The 14,092-nt window shown below is 38.8% G+C and overlaps 1 protein-coding gene across 1 annotated transcript; it reads right to left on the bottom strand.

Moving 5' to 3' along the window:
* Positions 1 to 218: 218 nt before the first annotated feature.
* LOC146147116 (uncharacterized) lies at positions 219 to 13,145 on the bottom strand. The gene is made up of 19 exons (XM_083387265.1): positions 12,803 to 13,145; positions 11,937 to 12,063; positions 11,293 to 11,454; positions 10,937 to 11,073; positions 10,176 to 10,845; positions 9,594 to 9,719; positions 9,229 to 9,367; positions 8,779 to 8,990; positions 8,546 to 8,635; positions 8,191 to 8,395; positions 7,172 to 7,281; positions 6,651 to 6,828; positions 6,259 to 6,349; positions 5,533 to 5,763; positions 4,007 to 4,275; positions 3,558 to 3,772; positions 2,716 to 2,867; positions 2,144 to 2,293; positions 219 to 1,259 (listed from the first exon to the last, which is right to left on the bottom strand). The coding sequence occupies exons 1-19, from the start codon at positions 13,021 to 13,023 to the stop codon at positions 1,046 to 1,048; spliced, it is 3,699 nt and encodes a 1,232-aa protein (XP_083243391.1). The 5' UTR covers positions 13,024 to 13,145; the 3' UTR covers positions 219 to 1,045.
* Between the last annotated feature and the right edge of the window lie 947 nt (positions 13,146 to 14,092).

The following is a 14,092-nucleotide window of genomic DNA, read 5'->3' as shown; positions in this document are numbered from 1 at the left end:
AACAGTTTGAATTTTGCTTTTCGCTGACCACAATTTAGTAAAGCCACAGTTTTTATTAAAACCTCGCAAATCAGCAAGCATGTTTTAATATTATATAACATTTCTTAAAGGGCTTGGTTGGGTTGTATTCTTGAAACCTTTTATTATAGTTTGCACAATATTATTGCGTCCGTCCTTTGAATACTTAGTATAAGCACATATCCTATATTTATCATTGGTAGGCTATATGCTACAGACAAAATATTGTGCAAAATAATTTTAACGCCGGATGCAATTGTTATGTATATTTTATGTCCGACAAAATTCAGAGAAAAAAGACATAATACTGTTCACGAATAAAAAAAATGCTTACTAATATTCCAACAACTCTATACAATATTAAATGTCGTTTTGCACTTTTGCGCATAATAATCGATGTTGCCGTACTATAAATGACGGTAATGCATATTGTAAACAAATCATAGCACTTGTGGTTTTGGTTCACAACCTTGAAAACATTTGTCAAGCTACAAGTAAGCAATGTATACGATTACAAACGTAAACAAAAACAGCGACTGTTCTATACCACTCATTCACACACTGTTTTTTGTTATTTAATGTTTAACATTTTTCCCGACGTAGACTTAAAACTAACATGCTTACAGGTCAAACAAATATAAAACATGTTGAGCTACGTCCTACAACAAGGAAAACAATATTCACGGATGGTATAAATTCATAGGGGCATCAATCTAATTTCAAAAAGATGAATTATAGCCTTATTCACATTGGTTTGGCAAACCATAAAAATGCACCTGGCCACTTTTGAGTTTTGTTACGGTATGACTTGATAACGTTTTTGCTGTTCAAAATGTGCACTCAGAAATAGGCTAACTTTCGGGAAATGTGTTTGTTCTGTATTCTACGTTTCATTACTCAAACACCATCGGTCGCTTCATCACGCAGCCACTTATGGTCGGGGCGTAATCCTTGTTCGCGCTGCAATCCAATACTGCCCATTTCGACGGTAGAATCTTCTCGAACACGGCGTGACGCGACGCACACGTCACTGGATGACGCACTTGCTGATCTCGCGTTTAGCGCGCGCGCGCAGCTTTCGCATCCCGATGTCGCCGTCGTCGACCAGCAGCGCGACGTCGCAAAGATCATGACACTCTTGGAAGTTGTGCTTGTTGAAGGCCTCCATCGCTTGTCGGAAGAAGATCTTGCACAAGCTCGAGCGGCCCGGCTTTACGTGGATCAGTGTAATCGCTTGGTTCCTATACAAAAAAAATACCACGTTTTCGGGTAGTGGAATGAAAACGTAGAGCTTTTTAAACGTTTTTAAACCATTTTCTTTTCAGGGAAAAAACATTGCGATAAGTTTAACGATAAAATACTTTGTGGTGTACCCTGAACAGGCATAGCATTCGAATACTTCAGCTTATGCAAGTCAGAATAGAAAGTTTTAGCTTTCCGAGATTAGACGATAGACCAGTGGTCGGCAAACTTCTTTGTCGCGGCCCAAAATTCTCTTTCAATAGCTATTTATGGCCCGCTACGTAAAACGAATGACGTCACAGAGTTACGTCATAAAACACTTCTTCCGTGTAGTGCGAAAAATATTTAGTCTAATATAATAAAAATGTACCTTTGTAGCGCTTATAAGTCAGACGGCGCAACAAGCCATATTATACATATCGTCTTTTGACTTGAAAGATTTAATAAATATAGTTTTTGAAGAGTGTATAGAACGGTGGCCTTATGATGCAACAATGAGAAAAAGTAAAAAAAACTCTTAGCGACACCATTTTTAAAATACAGTAAAGTGAATATAATTGAACTGCTATCACGCGGCCCTCAACTACATGACCAAACTGAAACATTAAAAATTAAAGTAAAAAAATAATCGCTCTAATTATCACTGTTTGCAAAAGTCGTCATTGAAAAAAAACTATTTAGACTTTATATTTGATTGCAATTTTATTAGTCTTGTTTTGTAGAATATTGAACGAAGTAATAGCGGGTATCTACAAAAGGGTAACTTTAATATCTGTTTTAATTTAAACTGACAATACTGTTTGGTGGTATAGTAAGTTAAAATCGTCAAAAACTCCTATACAAAAGTTATGCAGTTGTAAAGCAAATATATTGTGTATAATACTTTTCTGTTTCGATGGCTTTAATATAATCCCTGCAGGCTTGAAATTCTTTGCCTTCAATTAGGTAAATCCCGGCACGTGTACAATAGTCGGACACAATTGGTTTCTTCAAATTCTCTTTGATGACCTCAGATATGTCATTGATTGCACGACTAAGGACAAAATGAGCATTATCCTTACGGTTTTACTGTTATCATTTTAAAACCAACGATAAAACGATAGTATAGCAACACATACACCTGCGCTTTTATAACATTGGAGTGCTACCTAAAGTAGGCCTATGCATTTATAAACCATCTAAACCACATGTTCTTTTTTACATATTTCATCACAAATCGTAAGGATATAAATCAATGCTAAGTAAAATAATTAACTTGCCTACAAAATTCGAAAACGAAGCAGTTAATATACCGTATACTTTGATTTTCGATTGCATAATTCTCATTTTTTCGAATAGTAAAAATAAAGATCTTTCAGTTTAACAAATATATATTAAAACTTCTAGTACAGGCCTAATTTCCAAAACCATTTCAATTTAAGCCAGCGCTTTGGAATAGCATTTCTTCGAACTTACCCGGTATCGCCTATCTTTACGTTACACCGTGACCTTGCGCGAAGCTTGTCGACCTTGAACGCCGGGTACGACAGAATACTGAGGGAGTAAGAGTCTCGGGCTTCCACGAACTTTCCCTGGCGTGAGAATTCCTCAGCGTAATTCAACGATTCCTGTCGGAAAATAACAACGAAGTGCTTATGGTAACGTATAGAAGTTGTTATATAAAGCTATATAGTGTTTTTCTTATTTGGAGACGTAACATGACTTTGTGAAATATTTCAAATTCAAATTGGCTTATCTTGTACACGCATTCGCAACAGCAAATCCATGCAGGACAAAGCTTAGAATTAGATGTCTGTGTACCCGAATTTTACTGAAGCCGACAAATATAGGACTGAAGCCGACAATATAGGCAAACTGTACCTAACTAATGACATTATTTAATAATAATTATTGTTATACCCCTTTGTTTTGATTCCAATGCAAAATAACTAATGCTTGGGGCTCTCAATTCTCCCAACATTAGTATTGTTTCAGGACAATTGGCGACAATTTATACGGTTTGATTCGTTACTATGTTAAAGTCGGCTACACGTAAAATACGAGTTGCAAAATTAAGGAATGGCTCACTTACCAGATACCACTGGCAGAGGCGCCCGCAGAAAATTTTCCAGGGGGGGGGGGGGGAAGCGGGCAATAGTAATATTTTCACTTAATTTAACTTCAGTATTATGCTATTAAAATGTACATACGATTTTATATCAGTAGAATTCCAGAGGGGTGCCCCCCTTTCCCCCCCGCCCGTGGGCGCCCATGTCCACAGGTTGTTTCACGGGCGACGACAAAACAAAACTCCTAACCTCACTAAGCCTCTTTCGCCTTCCGGAGTCGAGAGCCTTCAGCACGTAGACGAGGCCGCTCCGGTCCACTGGGCACAGGGAACGCAACAGGGCGCACGCGACCGGGTACCGGTTCATCTTGGCGTTAATCAGGCCGGCCCGCGCCACCGCCGTGACGTCATTGGCGTTGAGTTCCATGACGATGTGCAAGTGACGTAGGGCCTCGTCGAAGTCGCCTGCGTAACGCGTTGTGTGGTCACTTTTGAATAAAATCATTTGACCAATCTATAATACACTATCATAATTTACACCACTTTTTCAGCTTTTTTAGGATAACAAACAAAACATTGAAGTCATAAAGTCAATTTTCACGCTAAATTTCAAAGTGTAGAAACTTTTTAAATTATTTTATGCTTCCAGGGACATTACAAGTTAAACAAAATGCCTTTTAATTTATCAAAACTTTATACCTTTTACGATTAGTATGTCAGCGTACATTCCGTGCCACGAAACGTTCGTGTCGTCCACGCTGATCAGAAGCCGCCCTAAAACGATGGCTCTGTGTAGGATTTCGGCTTTTTCCATTCCACTGATGACGTCATCGTAATTGGACAGTGACGTCACGGTCGTTGTGGTAGAGCCCCGACTGTTCTGGACCAGACGTTGTTGCTTGATCTGTGAATCGTAAGCGGCATCCAGGGACAGTAAAGCTTCTTTGAGATCCCGGGTGCTCTGCGAACTAATAAACAATATTTGTCTTAGTATTTTGTGATAAAAGTATTTTGTGACAGCCATAAAATCGACATAAGAACATCGTTGGAATAAAATACAGGAAATAAGATCAACATAGGACTGATCGTCGGAGTATCGTTTAAATCGGAATAAGTCCTAAACACGTCAGAATAAGATTTAAGTACAACACTTTACCTAACCCAAAACCTCACCCCTAGGTACATCACTAACTCCCCTAATAGTTTTATTCCCAACCCATTTTCTAACCCCCTCCCATTACCCACCAATAACCCCAAACAGGGTCAAAAAGTCCATTGCCAATACAGCGGCGCCCTACTGGAGCAATTCAAATTAGGGCGCCCAAACGTCGAACTTAAAGCGGCCGACGCCAGACCCATGACCCCCGATCGTCCATGACCGTTGATCGTCCGATTTTTCTGCTGTATGTATTGTTGATTTTTAGTTCTTATTGTGTGTTCCCGAATAACCTCCGTTTGTCGGGGTAACATATTCGAAAATCATGTATGCGATTTAGTCGCTTTTGGACAGCTCAATTAGCTTAGCCTGTTTATAGGGTTCTGATGTGCTTTTGATTGGTTTACTTTTATACCAGGCCAACTTCGTCAGTCAATTACTAGTCATAGCACACACGTTAACATTTTAAACTATATCTACTAGTGTTGTACACAAGCCATTTTTAAATGACTTAAGTCCCAGTCAAGTCATTCGTTGTATAACTTGAATCCAAGTCAAGTCATTTAGAATAAATAACGAGTCAAGTCCCAGTCCAAGTCATCGGTTGCCCAAGCAATTAAGTCCCAGTCAAGTCATTATTAGAGCAAGTCAACTGCAAGTTAAGTTCTTGTCATAAAAATAAAACTTTAAATTATTAAAACTGGTAATCTCGTTCGATTATGAGCAATAAATCAACTAAAAAATAACATAAACGCAACAATAGCAAGAAAATTGTTTGATGCGCAAAAATTAGATAAATAACCAAATTTTATAAATCATTGCTTTATGAAAACACTTTATTTTTACTCAAGTCATTCGTCCAGAAGACATAAGTCAAGTCAAGTCATTTTGCCCAAAAGACTTAAGTCAAGCCAAGTCATTTAAAAGCAGTGACTTAAGCGCACTTAAGTTAAGTCATTGACTTGAGTCATTACAACACTGATATTTACAGTTGTGTATAATTCAGCTGTAAAAGTTACCTTGTAAAACGACAAATCCTACAAACGCGGTTAAACAATTGCCTTATTACCTTTGTAAATGCTTTTGTTCCTCCTCATCTTCCCCCTCCTGGTTAACTTCCTCTTCCTCAAGGCGAGTGTTTGGTTCTTTGTCGCCATCGTTGGCTTGAGTTGCCTCTCGGAGCAGTTCTTCCTGCGTCTCCTCCCGAATCGAGATGGTGGAAGGAGGGTGAATAGAGGACAGCGAGGAATTGCGTCGCGCTTCATTGTGGCCCGGTTTCCAGGCGGTTTCATCAATCATACTAAGAATAGCGTTTCATTGGTAATGAGATTGACCGATATCACTGTTTTGGACCGATACCGAACCCCATTTTTTAAATTTTGTCGACCGATACCCGATACCGATATCGATTTCTTATATACCTAGGAAATGATCAAAATTTGAATTAATTGAAAATAAAATCCAAATAACGTTTTGGTTTATATAGCTTTATTAACTATAAACTATTATTTTGCATAATAACTTGGCATAATGCCAAAACCCAATTTTTTTATCAAAATATGGGTAAGATGTTTGTTGTACACGAAAAATTATAACATATTTATGTACTAAAATATAGGCTGAAGTATCGGCCAACATTTACCGATATTAATATATCGGTAGACGCCAAATGTCGGCCTACTATCGGTAAATAGATATATCGGTCTATCCTCCAGTAATGTTGTCGAAAATGAAAGTCGCCGCAAACAACATCTCTTTTCACCTTGTGATTTGCAATGTAAAATATGCTCTTTACCTGATGGTTGATGCTGAACCGCCTGTGCTTAACCGCTCGCCCGAAGTTGCCTTGTAACCATAGTTCAGAAGCAGAACAACCACTCTATGGTCTAAAGTAGACAAATTCGAAAATAAAACATAAACCAATTATTTGGTAAATCATACCAGTTATATAGTAGAAATATCAAATATATACTAAAAAATTCCATTGACTCGTGGCTGCATTGTCAATTAAAATACATATCGACAATATGCATATTCCTGCTAAATAAAAGTATGGCTGTTATAAAATAACTATACCAACGCAAAAATCTTCAAAAATAATTAAAAGTACCATTGGAAGAGAAAGTCGTGATTTTAAAACTTTTATAAATTATTTTGGGTATATTATTTTAACCAGGCTGTGTTTACCTATCCAGAAAAGAAGAAGCTTTTTGGCTTCCGCGGGGAGCGCGTGTATGTGAGCCACCACTGTGTACAAGTCGATGCCGCTCGCAAGCGTGACGTCATGCACGCAATCGTTCTCGTCACCGAGCGCCAGGCGCATAAAGGCTCGGCCACAAAGTCCCTCAACGCAAGAAGAATTCACCTATCACAGAAAAGGAGGAATTGTAGAATTTTTTCATGCTAGCAACTTATCCTATCAAGAATCACTACTATACGTAAAAGTTTGAACATTTTAACTTTAGTGTTGTCATACACTTACTCAGTATAATCTGCTAATTTCTCAAGTATCAAAATTTCACACAATTGACCTTTTTTGTCAACAAGCTTATTTTTTCTCCGTTGGTTTAATTGCTTTTCTGTCTATTTCTCGCAGCTTATAGCGTTATGTTTACCCGGAAATACATAATTTTAAAATAGTATTTTATACCAGTAATTAAAATAGTAGTTTTACCATAAGTGTTTTGTTTAGACGAATTGTCGCATACCTCAATTGCCGCTGAGAAATCCAAAATGGCTGCTCTTTGGTCTCCCAAGTGCGCCATACACTCTGCCCTGGCCAAGTAGGAACGGTAGACGCCAGTTCCCCCATTTAAACCTGATCGGGCAATACAGCAAGCGATTAATTAAATAGCAACATATAATCAATTACAAGTAGGCGACATAAGTCAAATTATAATGCGTTGCACACCAAATAGACTTAAGGTAAGCATTTTTAGCTGGGAACTTGTTGATACAGCAACAACGTTCCAACACTTTTTGGAACTAAGACATAATAATAACGCAATCATATAAAAAAGCTAAGACCAAAATATAACACAGTAATATATATTGCTATAGTAAACCAACAAAAGATAACACAGCAATCGAGCCCTACGAAGACAAAAATCCCAAACCACAACAAGCCAGTTTCTTGTTAGTGCCGCTTTGACAAGAAATCTGCGGAGTAAAGAGCAGTCAGCAAACTGCCTGCTTACTTTTGACTTTTCTCTTGTCGAGGTGTATAAGTTGCTGGGGCGCAAAGCGAAACTTTATAGTATTTCGCGGCTCGCGATTGATGTAGCCGGTGCTTGGGTACGAGGCCAGTGACCAGGCGGAATTAGACATTTTATCGGCCTTCTTGCGGATTCCAGATAAGCATTTTGTGCTCGGTAATAACAGCCAAAGAGCAGAGGTTTCTAAGCGGCGGACAATAGGGAAAAAATCAGACGAAAAGTTAGGATTGCTAAATGACAAGAGTGTCCTAAAAGTAGATTTGTAAATAAAGATTCGAAGATTGTTATTCTAGATAGAATAAGGAGCAAAGTTACTTGACAAAAGATTAGGAAGACAGGCGACTACAGAATTAACCGGAAAGGAAAGGAAGTTGTTATAAAACAAGAGGCTCAAGCACCTCGAAGTATATCACAGAACAGATAACATTTGAACTAAATATAGAAACGAGAGAAGAAACCAAAATCGATCAAACAGGAGACAAAAAAATGCACCTCAAGCACACAGTTCATACCTTCCAAAACCAAATCGGTTCCCCGACAAGACAGTATGGCGATGGTAAAGCAGCTGATTGCCTGCTTGACTGTATCTTTGTCCCTGTTCTTCTGCAGAACGTCGATTCCGAACTGGTGGCTCTCATCTGCCAAATGTGCCCTTTCGCTGACGGGAATGTCCCGCAGTAGCGACGAAACCACCCGTTCGCCTTTTTTCAAGAGCACCTTAAGGGAGGTTACAAGGTAGTAGAAAGCAAATGTAAGCCGTATTGCGAAATTTCCTGAAACTAATCTTATCTTGAACCGTTACGGAACGCAATTTAAACGCTGATATTAAGTAAACCAACAAATCTCAAACATCTCTAAATATTCCACCTCTATAAGTGAGGCCATCCCGTCATCAATTCGTTTAGTGAAGATCTTCATTAGGCCTAGGTGCAGTTTTACAACGTGAACATCAACTGTCTGTAAAAATGGGAAAAATAATTAGAGATAAATTGCAGGTTCAATAAAAACCCACTTGGCTCTCAGACAGCCGACCAGCCTAATTAAAATTTTAGATTAACGTTCGCTTTGACATATTTGATTAGGATACAAAACTAATCCACCTGAAAGTTATCTTGCAGCATTTTTTTCAGCTTCGTCTCAGCGTCGTTGGTACAGCCGGAATGGAACATGGCTTGGGCCATAAGAATGTGGGCCGACTGGTCAGCCGGGTTTAGTCGAGTTAGCAGCTGGGCTAAACTCAGAGCAATTGATGACGCTGAACCGTCGTTTTCACTAATTACGTCATCAACAGAACCAGCGTCCGGCCGTGGACCTGAACGAATTTTTTTTAATAGTATTTTTTTCTTATATTATTCGCACAAAAGTAAAGGTTTTTCACAATTCAGCTGTATTAAAAAAATAAAATAAAATAAAAAAATTGCAAATTCTTGTCTATGTCAACCGAACATACATTAGTAAAAATGTAGGCTACATATTACACTCAGCATCAAATATTATAGGAGTTTGTAACTGAAACATAGAACATGTAAACTTTAGGAAAAAAGAGTTACCTCGTCTTAAGGGCAGCGGCGCGTCTTGCAGTAAGGACTTTGCGTAGTCAAAGAGGACTTGTCTCGTTCTTGTGCGTTGGACGAGGAGTTCCTTGTTCAATTGAATGATTGTCTGTTTTTGATTGATTCGCGTTGCTTGCTAAACACAGAAAAAGTTTGCAACGTCAACTAAATCAATAATTGTATGCTACATAAAGTGAGGATTCGAAGTGAACTAATGTCATCTATAGATAGAGCAACGAAAATACAAAACATTGTAGAATTTAATTGTTAAAAAATTTCCAACTTGTACCCCAAACTACAAGTCAAAAACAATTGAAATTGATGTACCAAATTGAACAAATAGGGATAAAAACGACGCTCACTAAAAGATCATCTACAAGCGCTTTCAGGTTGTGATCCTCCATATAAACCATCGCGCGTTCACAGAGTAAAACAACGTCCTTTGGATTGTTGCGGAGCAAAGCGTCGTAGTCCTTTTGAGCTTTGACCTAGCATAGGATACGGTAATACAATATATTCCAAATATTAAACCTTGAGCCGCGATATGTCAAAAAAAAATTGTTTATTCTTAATATAAACACAAAAGATTTTGAGCACACTTCGAGATGTCAATAAAATATTTTCTTAAGAACGTTTACCCCTTGACTTAAAAGTAGAAACCTGATCTATTGCAAACTTACATTGTCGACAACACAAAAACTTAAAAAAAAAAATTAAATTACCAAAACTAAATAAATTACCAAAAATCTATTTGCTCTAGTAGAAAATGTATGAAATAAAACATTTTTCCTGAAACACAAAGAAATATAGTAATACTTTAAAATTCAACGTAGAAAAAACATTGCTATTCACAAGGCTAAAATCGCTGCGGTGTTCCTATCTTTAGTTTTGTTTTTAATCCCTTTATTGCCCTCGATGGAAGTTATCACCAATAGTAGATTTACCTTGTCTCCTAGTTCTCGGTGGCACGCCGCTCTCGCAGATAAAACCGACGAATCCTTGGAGAAGTGATGGTCCTCCACCATTTTGTCGTACATCTGAATTGCCTGCTTGTTCTTGCCCAGCTTCGCGTAGCAGTTGGCCAGCTTGAACATTGCGTCTTTGCTGGTCGGCTGAACAACCAACAGAGCGCGATACAGGTCGGAACAGGCTCGGATGTTGTCGATCTTCGTCACTGTTTTAAAACGATCCTCCGCCGATAGTTTGTTGGCGGATTTATCGAGCAAAACATAAAGGTCGGCCAGGTCGCTCGTCTTTCCGCCAAATATGTCTTTTGCGATTGCGACCGTCGTTTTGTTGTCGTTGGTCAAAAATTGCAGGTCGTTGTCTGAATTGGTGCGCGCGTTCGCTCGAATAATAGCGTCGTTTTCTGCGTTCAGTCCGTTAGTTATGTCCGAGATAGCCTGGTCGACGTGCTGCTTGGCCATGTAGCACGCTCCGCGCCGCAAATAAACCTCCGTTAGCTTCGTTGTGTCAGGCTTTTCGTCCAAATGTAGAACGTCCAGAGTTTCGTTCAGCATCGTGATTGCCCGCTCAGTTTTGTGCATGGATTTAAGTCGTTCGGCGAATGTCATTTGCAAGGCGAAATCGTCAGGCTCAAACGTAAGTAAAAATCTGAAAGAGTCAAAAGTATTGAGTCAGCAAGCATCCACATTTTTACACCTCTATAGAGTTTAAAATATTACAGTGATAGTCCATTTCTTACCTGCAGCAGTCTATTGTAAGTGCGATCCATTGCTTGTGTGCTTTGGCATCAGTGTTCGATGGCGGTGTAGAGTAAACGCAATTTCGCATTAGGGTCATCACACTTTTTAAGTCGTCAATTTGTTTGTGCCGTACAACCTTTTGGAGTAAACACATTTCAACAATGGTTGCCGTTTTTAATTTGTCTTGTTTAACGTTTCGTAATCAAGAACATAGAAAACGATCAAATTTTAGGTTTAAACGTAAAAGAAAAAACACACTGTTGTCTCGAAAGGTAACCAGTTTTATTGCACCATCAATTAAAGTTGTGTGTAAATAGCACATCGACTCTGGAGAAGGACTCGGGCATTTACATACCTGAACAGTTGCATCTTTGTCCTTTAAATAGGCCCGGAGATAATCTGATATGGCTTCTTTGTCCTGCCCCTTAATCAAAGTTCGAGCCAAGCCCCTTTGAAGAAGGACTGGGGCTGTTTCTTGGGGATACTGCTTCAGAATCGCAGTACAACTGTCAATCACCTGCATAAGTATTCCGCTTAGGAGGTTTTGCTGGTAATACCGGTGCATATTACGTAAATACTTGGCTACTCTTGGTATGTAGGTCAGTTATTTTTATTGATGTATTTTTTCCCATGTGTTTTAAACAGTAAGCGCCGTCTTTCTCGCAAATGCAATCCCAATTGCTATTTTAAATATAATTGTTGTATACAACTGGTCAAACGGTACAAACCTAAAATAAACGAAACTTAGTTTTGGATGACCATCTAAAACTCATGTGACTTACAGCATAAAATTCGCCAAACTATTGCATTTTGGAAAGTTTGTATCTCTGCTCGTGTCGCCAAAGTTATAATAACTTTAAATATATCGCAAGTGGCCATGTCAACGTTTCAATAAATAGTTAAACGCTATTCTGTTACACAAAACAACAACGTTATTATTTAGATTTCGAGGAATGCCCAGGAGATTTTTGTACTAAACTGTTGAACCTTGCAGTTTACCTGTTGGTATCGCTTTTCCCTTATCAGCGTGTCGATTCGCGCGAAACAAGTGGTGACGGCTTCGGGCTCCAGACAAAATATGAATTCCCATATTTGGTCCGGTGTGGCGACGACTCCTAGTTTGGACCTAAAAGAACATATAGCTGAGATTTGTTATCGGCTTTTCAGGAATGGGTGACTATACTACGTAAATCCGGCCAAAAATAAACCGAAACGCGAGTTGATAAAGAAGCCAAAGACAAAACATGCTGGATAACTAGAAAGTAAATTTTCACTGTAAGTTGTAACGGGCCCACGCCAAGTCCCTTTCTAATTCATTGTCATTTTAAGTTAAACTTTAAGCCAAGTAATTTTGTATTAAAAATAAATGTTTAATTGTTCGGCAAAATCTTTTAATAACGAGCTGAAATCTATTTATCCTGTATTAAGGTAAAGGAGCAACTTTAATTGTAATTAATGCAAGCCATTAATCTAAATTATTTACGTTTAAATTACTTTACGTTTTGCTGTAAAGATTTAAGTTAAGACAAGCTGTTTTAAATCGGCTAAGTGCACTCACGTCAAATATTTCAGTCATTACAACACTGAAAAAGTTAATTATTTGACCTATGTTTAAATGATTTATTTTGAAAAAATTGTATATAGAAATTAATAAAGGGCAGTGTACACATTTGGTTACAACACAATACAGTTTAAGAGATTGAGCGTTACCAAAAGTATAACTTGCAATTTGATGGAATTAACATTAAACCGTTTAACATTAGACTGGAAGGAGAAAGATTAACTTCCAGAAAAAATCAGCTTGTCTCATTCAAATAAGCCTATACGCAAACTCTCAACTGGCACAAGTCGACCTCAAGTCTTACTTGTCGCTTTTTGCCTCCTCCTTGGGCTTGAGCCATTCCTGTAGAATGGCGACGAGTTCGCGGACCTGCTTGGGCGCCAGTGACGTCACGTGCTGCTTGGTTACGTCACCATTAAGCACGTGAGCATGGAGGAACGACACGGCGGCCGCGCTGTCCTCCCCAGCCGCCATCTTGATGTCGCCGTCGACGCAGAACGACTGTGCTTGGCTCGATGAAGTCATATTTCGGTATTGCTTTGTGGTCGGTTACAGGTGTGGCGTCGGTTGGGTTCGACGGGGTTCAGAACTATTGCACCGCCATGTGGCAAGTCACTATGATTGCTTACTGAAGGGATTACACTTAAGTCGGGTTCTGTACATGTACGGTGACAACGTTAAACTGTATTGCACGTGTCGGCAACCTGGAATTGAAACTAAAAGAGCTAGTAGGTCTCGTGTCTGCCAAACGTAAACCTACTGCGAGCAACATTACCAAACTGAGTAGGTTAAACAAAAACCTTACACTTAGTACATAAAAACCATGTTTTACGCGTAAAATACTTTAGTATTTTTCATTTTAACAGCAGCTACGCATTAACCCGACTTTGAAACACCTCGTCCGACTCGTGGTGTGATATAATATAAACATTCACATGCGCTATTGGCTTTCATATTTTCAATTATAGTCTTATAATTGCAACGTGTATACCGTAAATATGATGTCGGTACCTGAACTTCACTGCTCAGCTAATCAGGTATGTGTGAAAACCGATTTAGATTGCCTAAATGAGCATGTTGTTTCTGATTCACGGAAGCCATAACACAAGACGACAGATTTTTATGGCTTATGTGACTCTAGACCTGCGGGTTGCTGTCAATTTCCTTAACTTTATTGCTTGTAAGAATTTGTATATAGCTCCGCCTTAAAGAGCTCCACGTGTATTTCATCAACATTTTTTGGAATATGCTAATGTCTAACAAAATTTTCACAACACGTTCTGACGCAAACTAAGACTGCTATGCAATGTTCCTAACATCGCAATTTAATATAAAATGCGTGGTAAGAAACCTGTTCTTTAAATATAAGGCTGATGCTAATGATAAAGGACGGTTACTAAGGCATCAGTAACCATTCCCAAACTCTTAAAATCCATCAAATACATAAACAGAGATACCTTACAAACGGACTCCCGGGCACGCGCTCCCTAAAGGTCCGTGGTGTTTACACAAGGCATAACCTGTCTTTATCGCCTTACAAGAAGTGCTCATATCGTGTTCGATGGGCGGGCAATCGGGCATTGGCGTTTCATGA

This window comes from Ascidiella aspersa, chromosome 4 (assembly GCF_963924565.1).
Source record: "Ascidiella aspersa chromosome 4, kaAscAspe10.2, whole genome shotgun sequence".
Lineage (NCBI taxonomy): Eukaryota > Metazoa > Chordata > Ascidiacea > Phlebobranchia > Ascidiidae > Ascidiella > Ascidiella aspersa.
The sequence above is the reverse complement of the archived record's forward strand: the minus strand, read 5'-3'. Positions and strand labels throughout refer to the sequence as shown.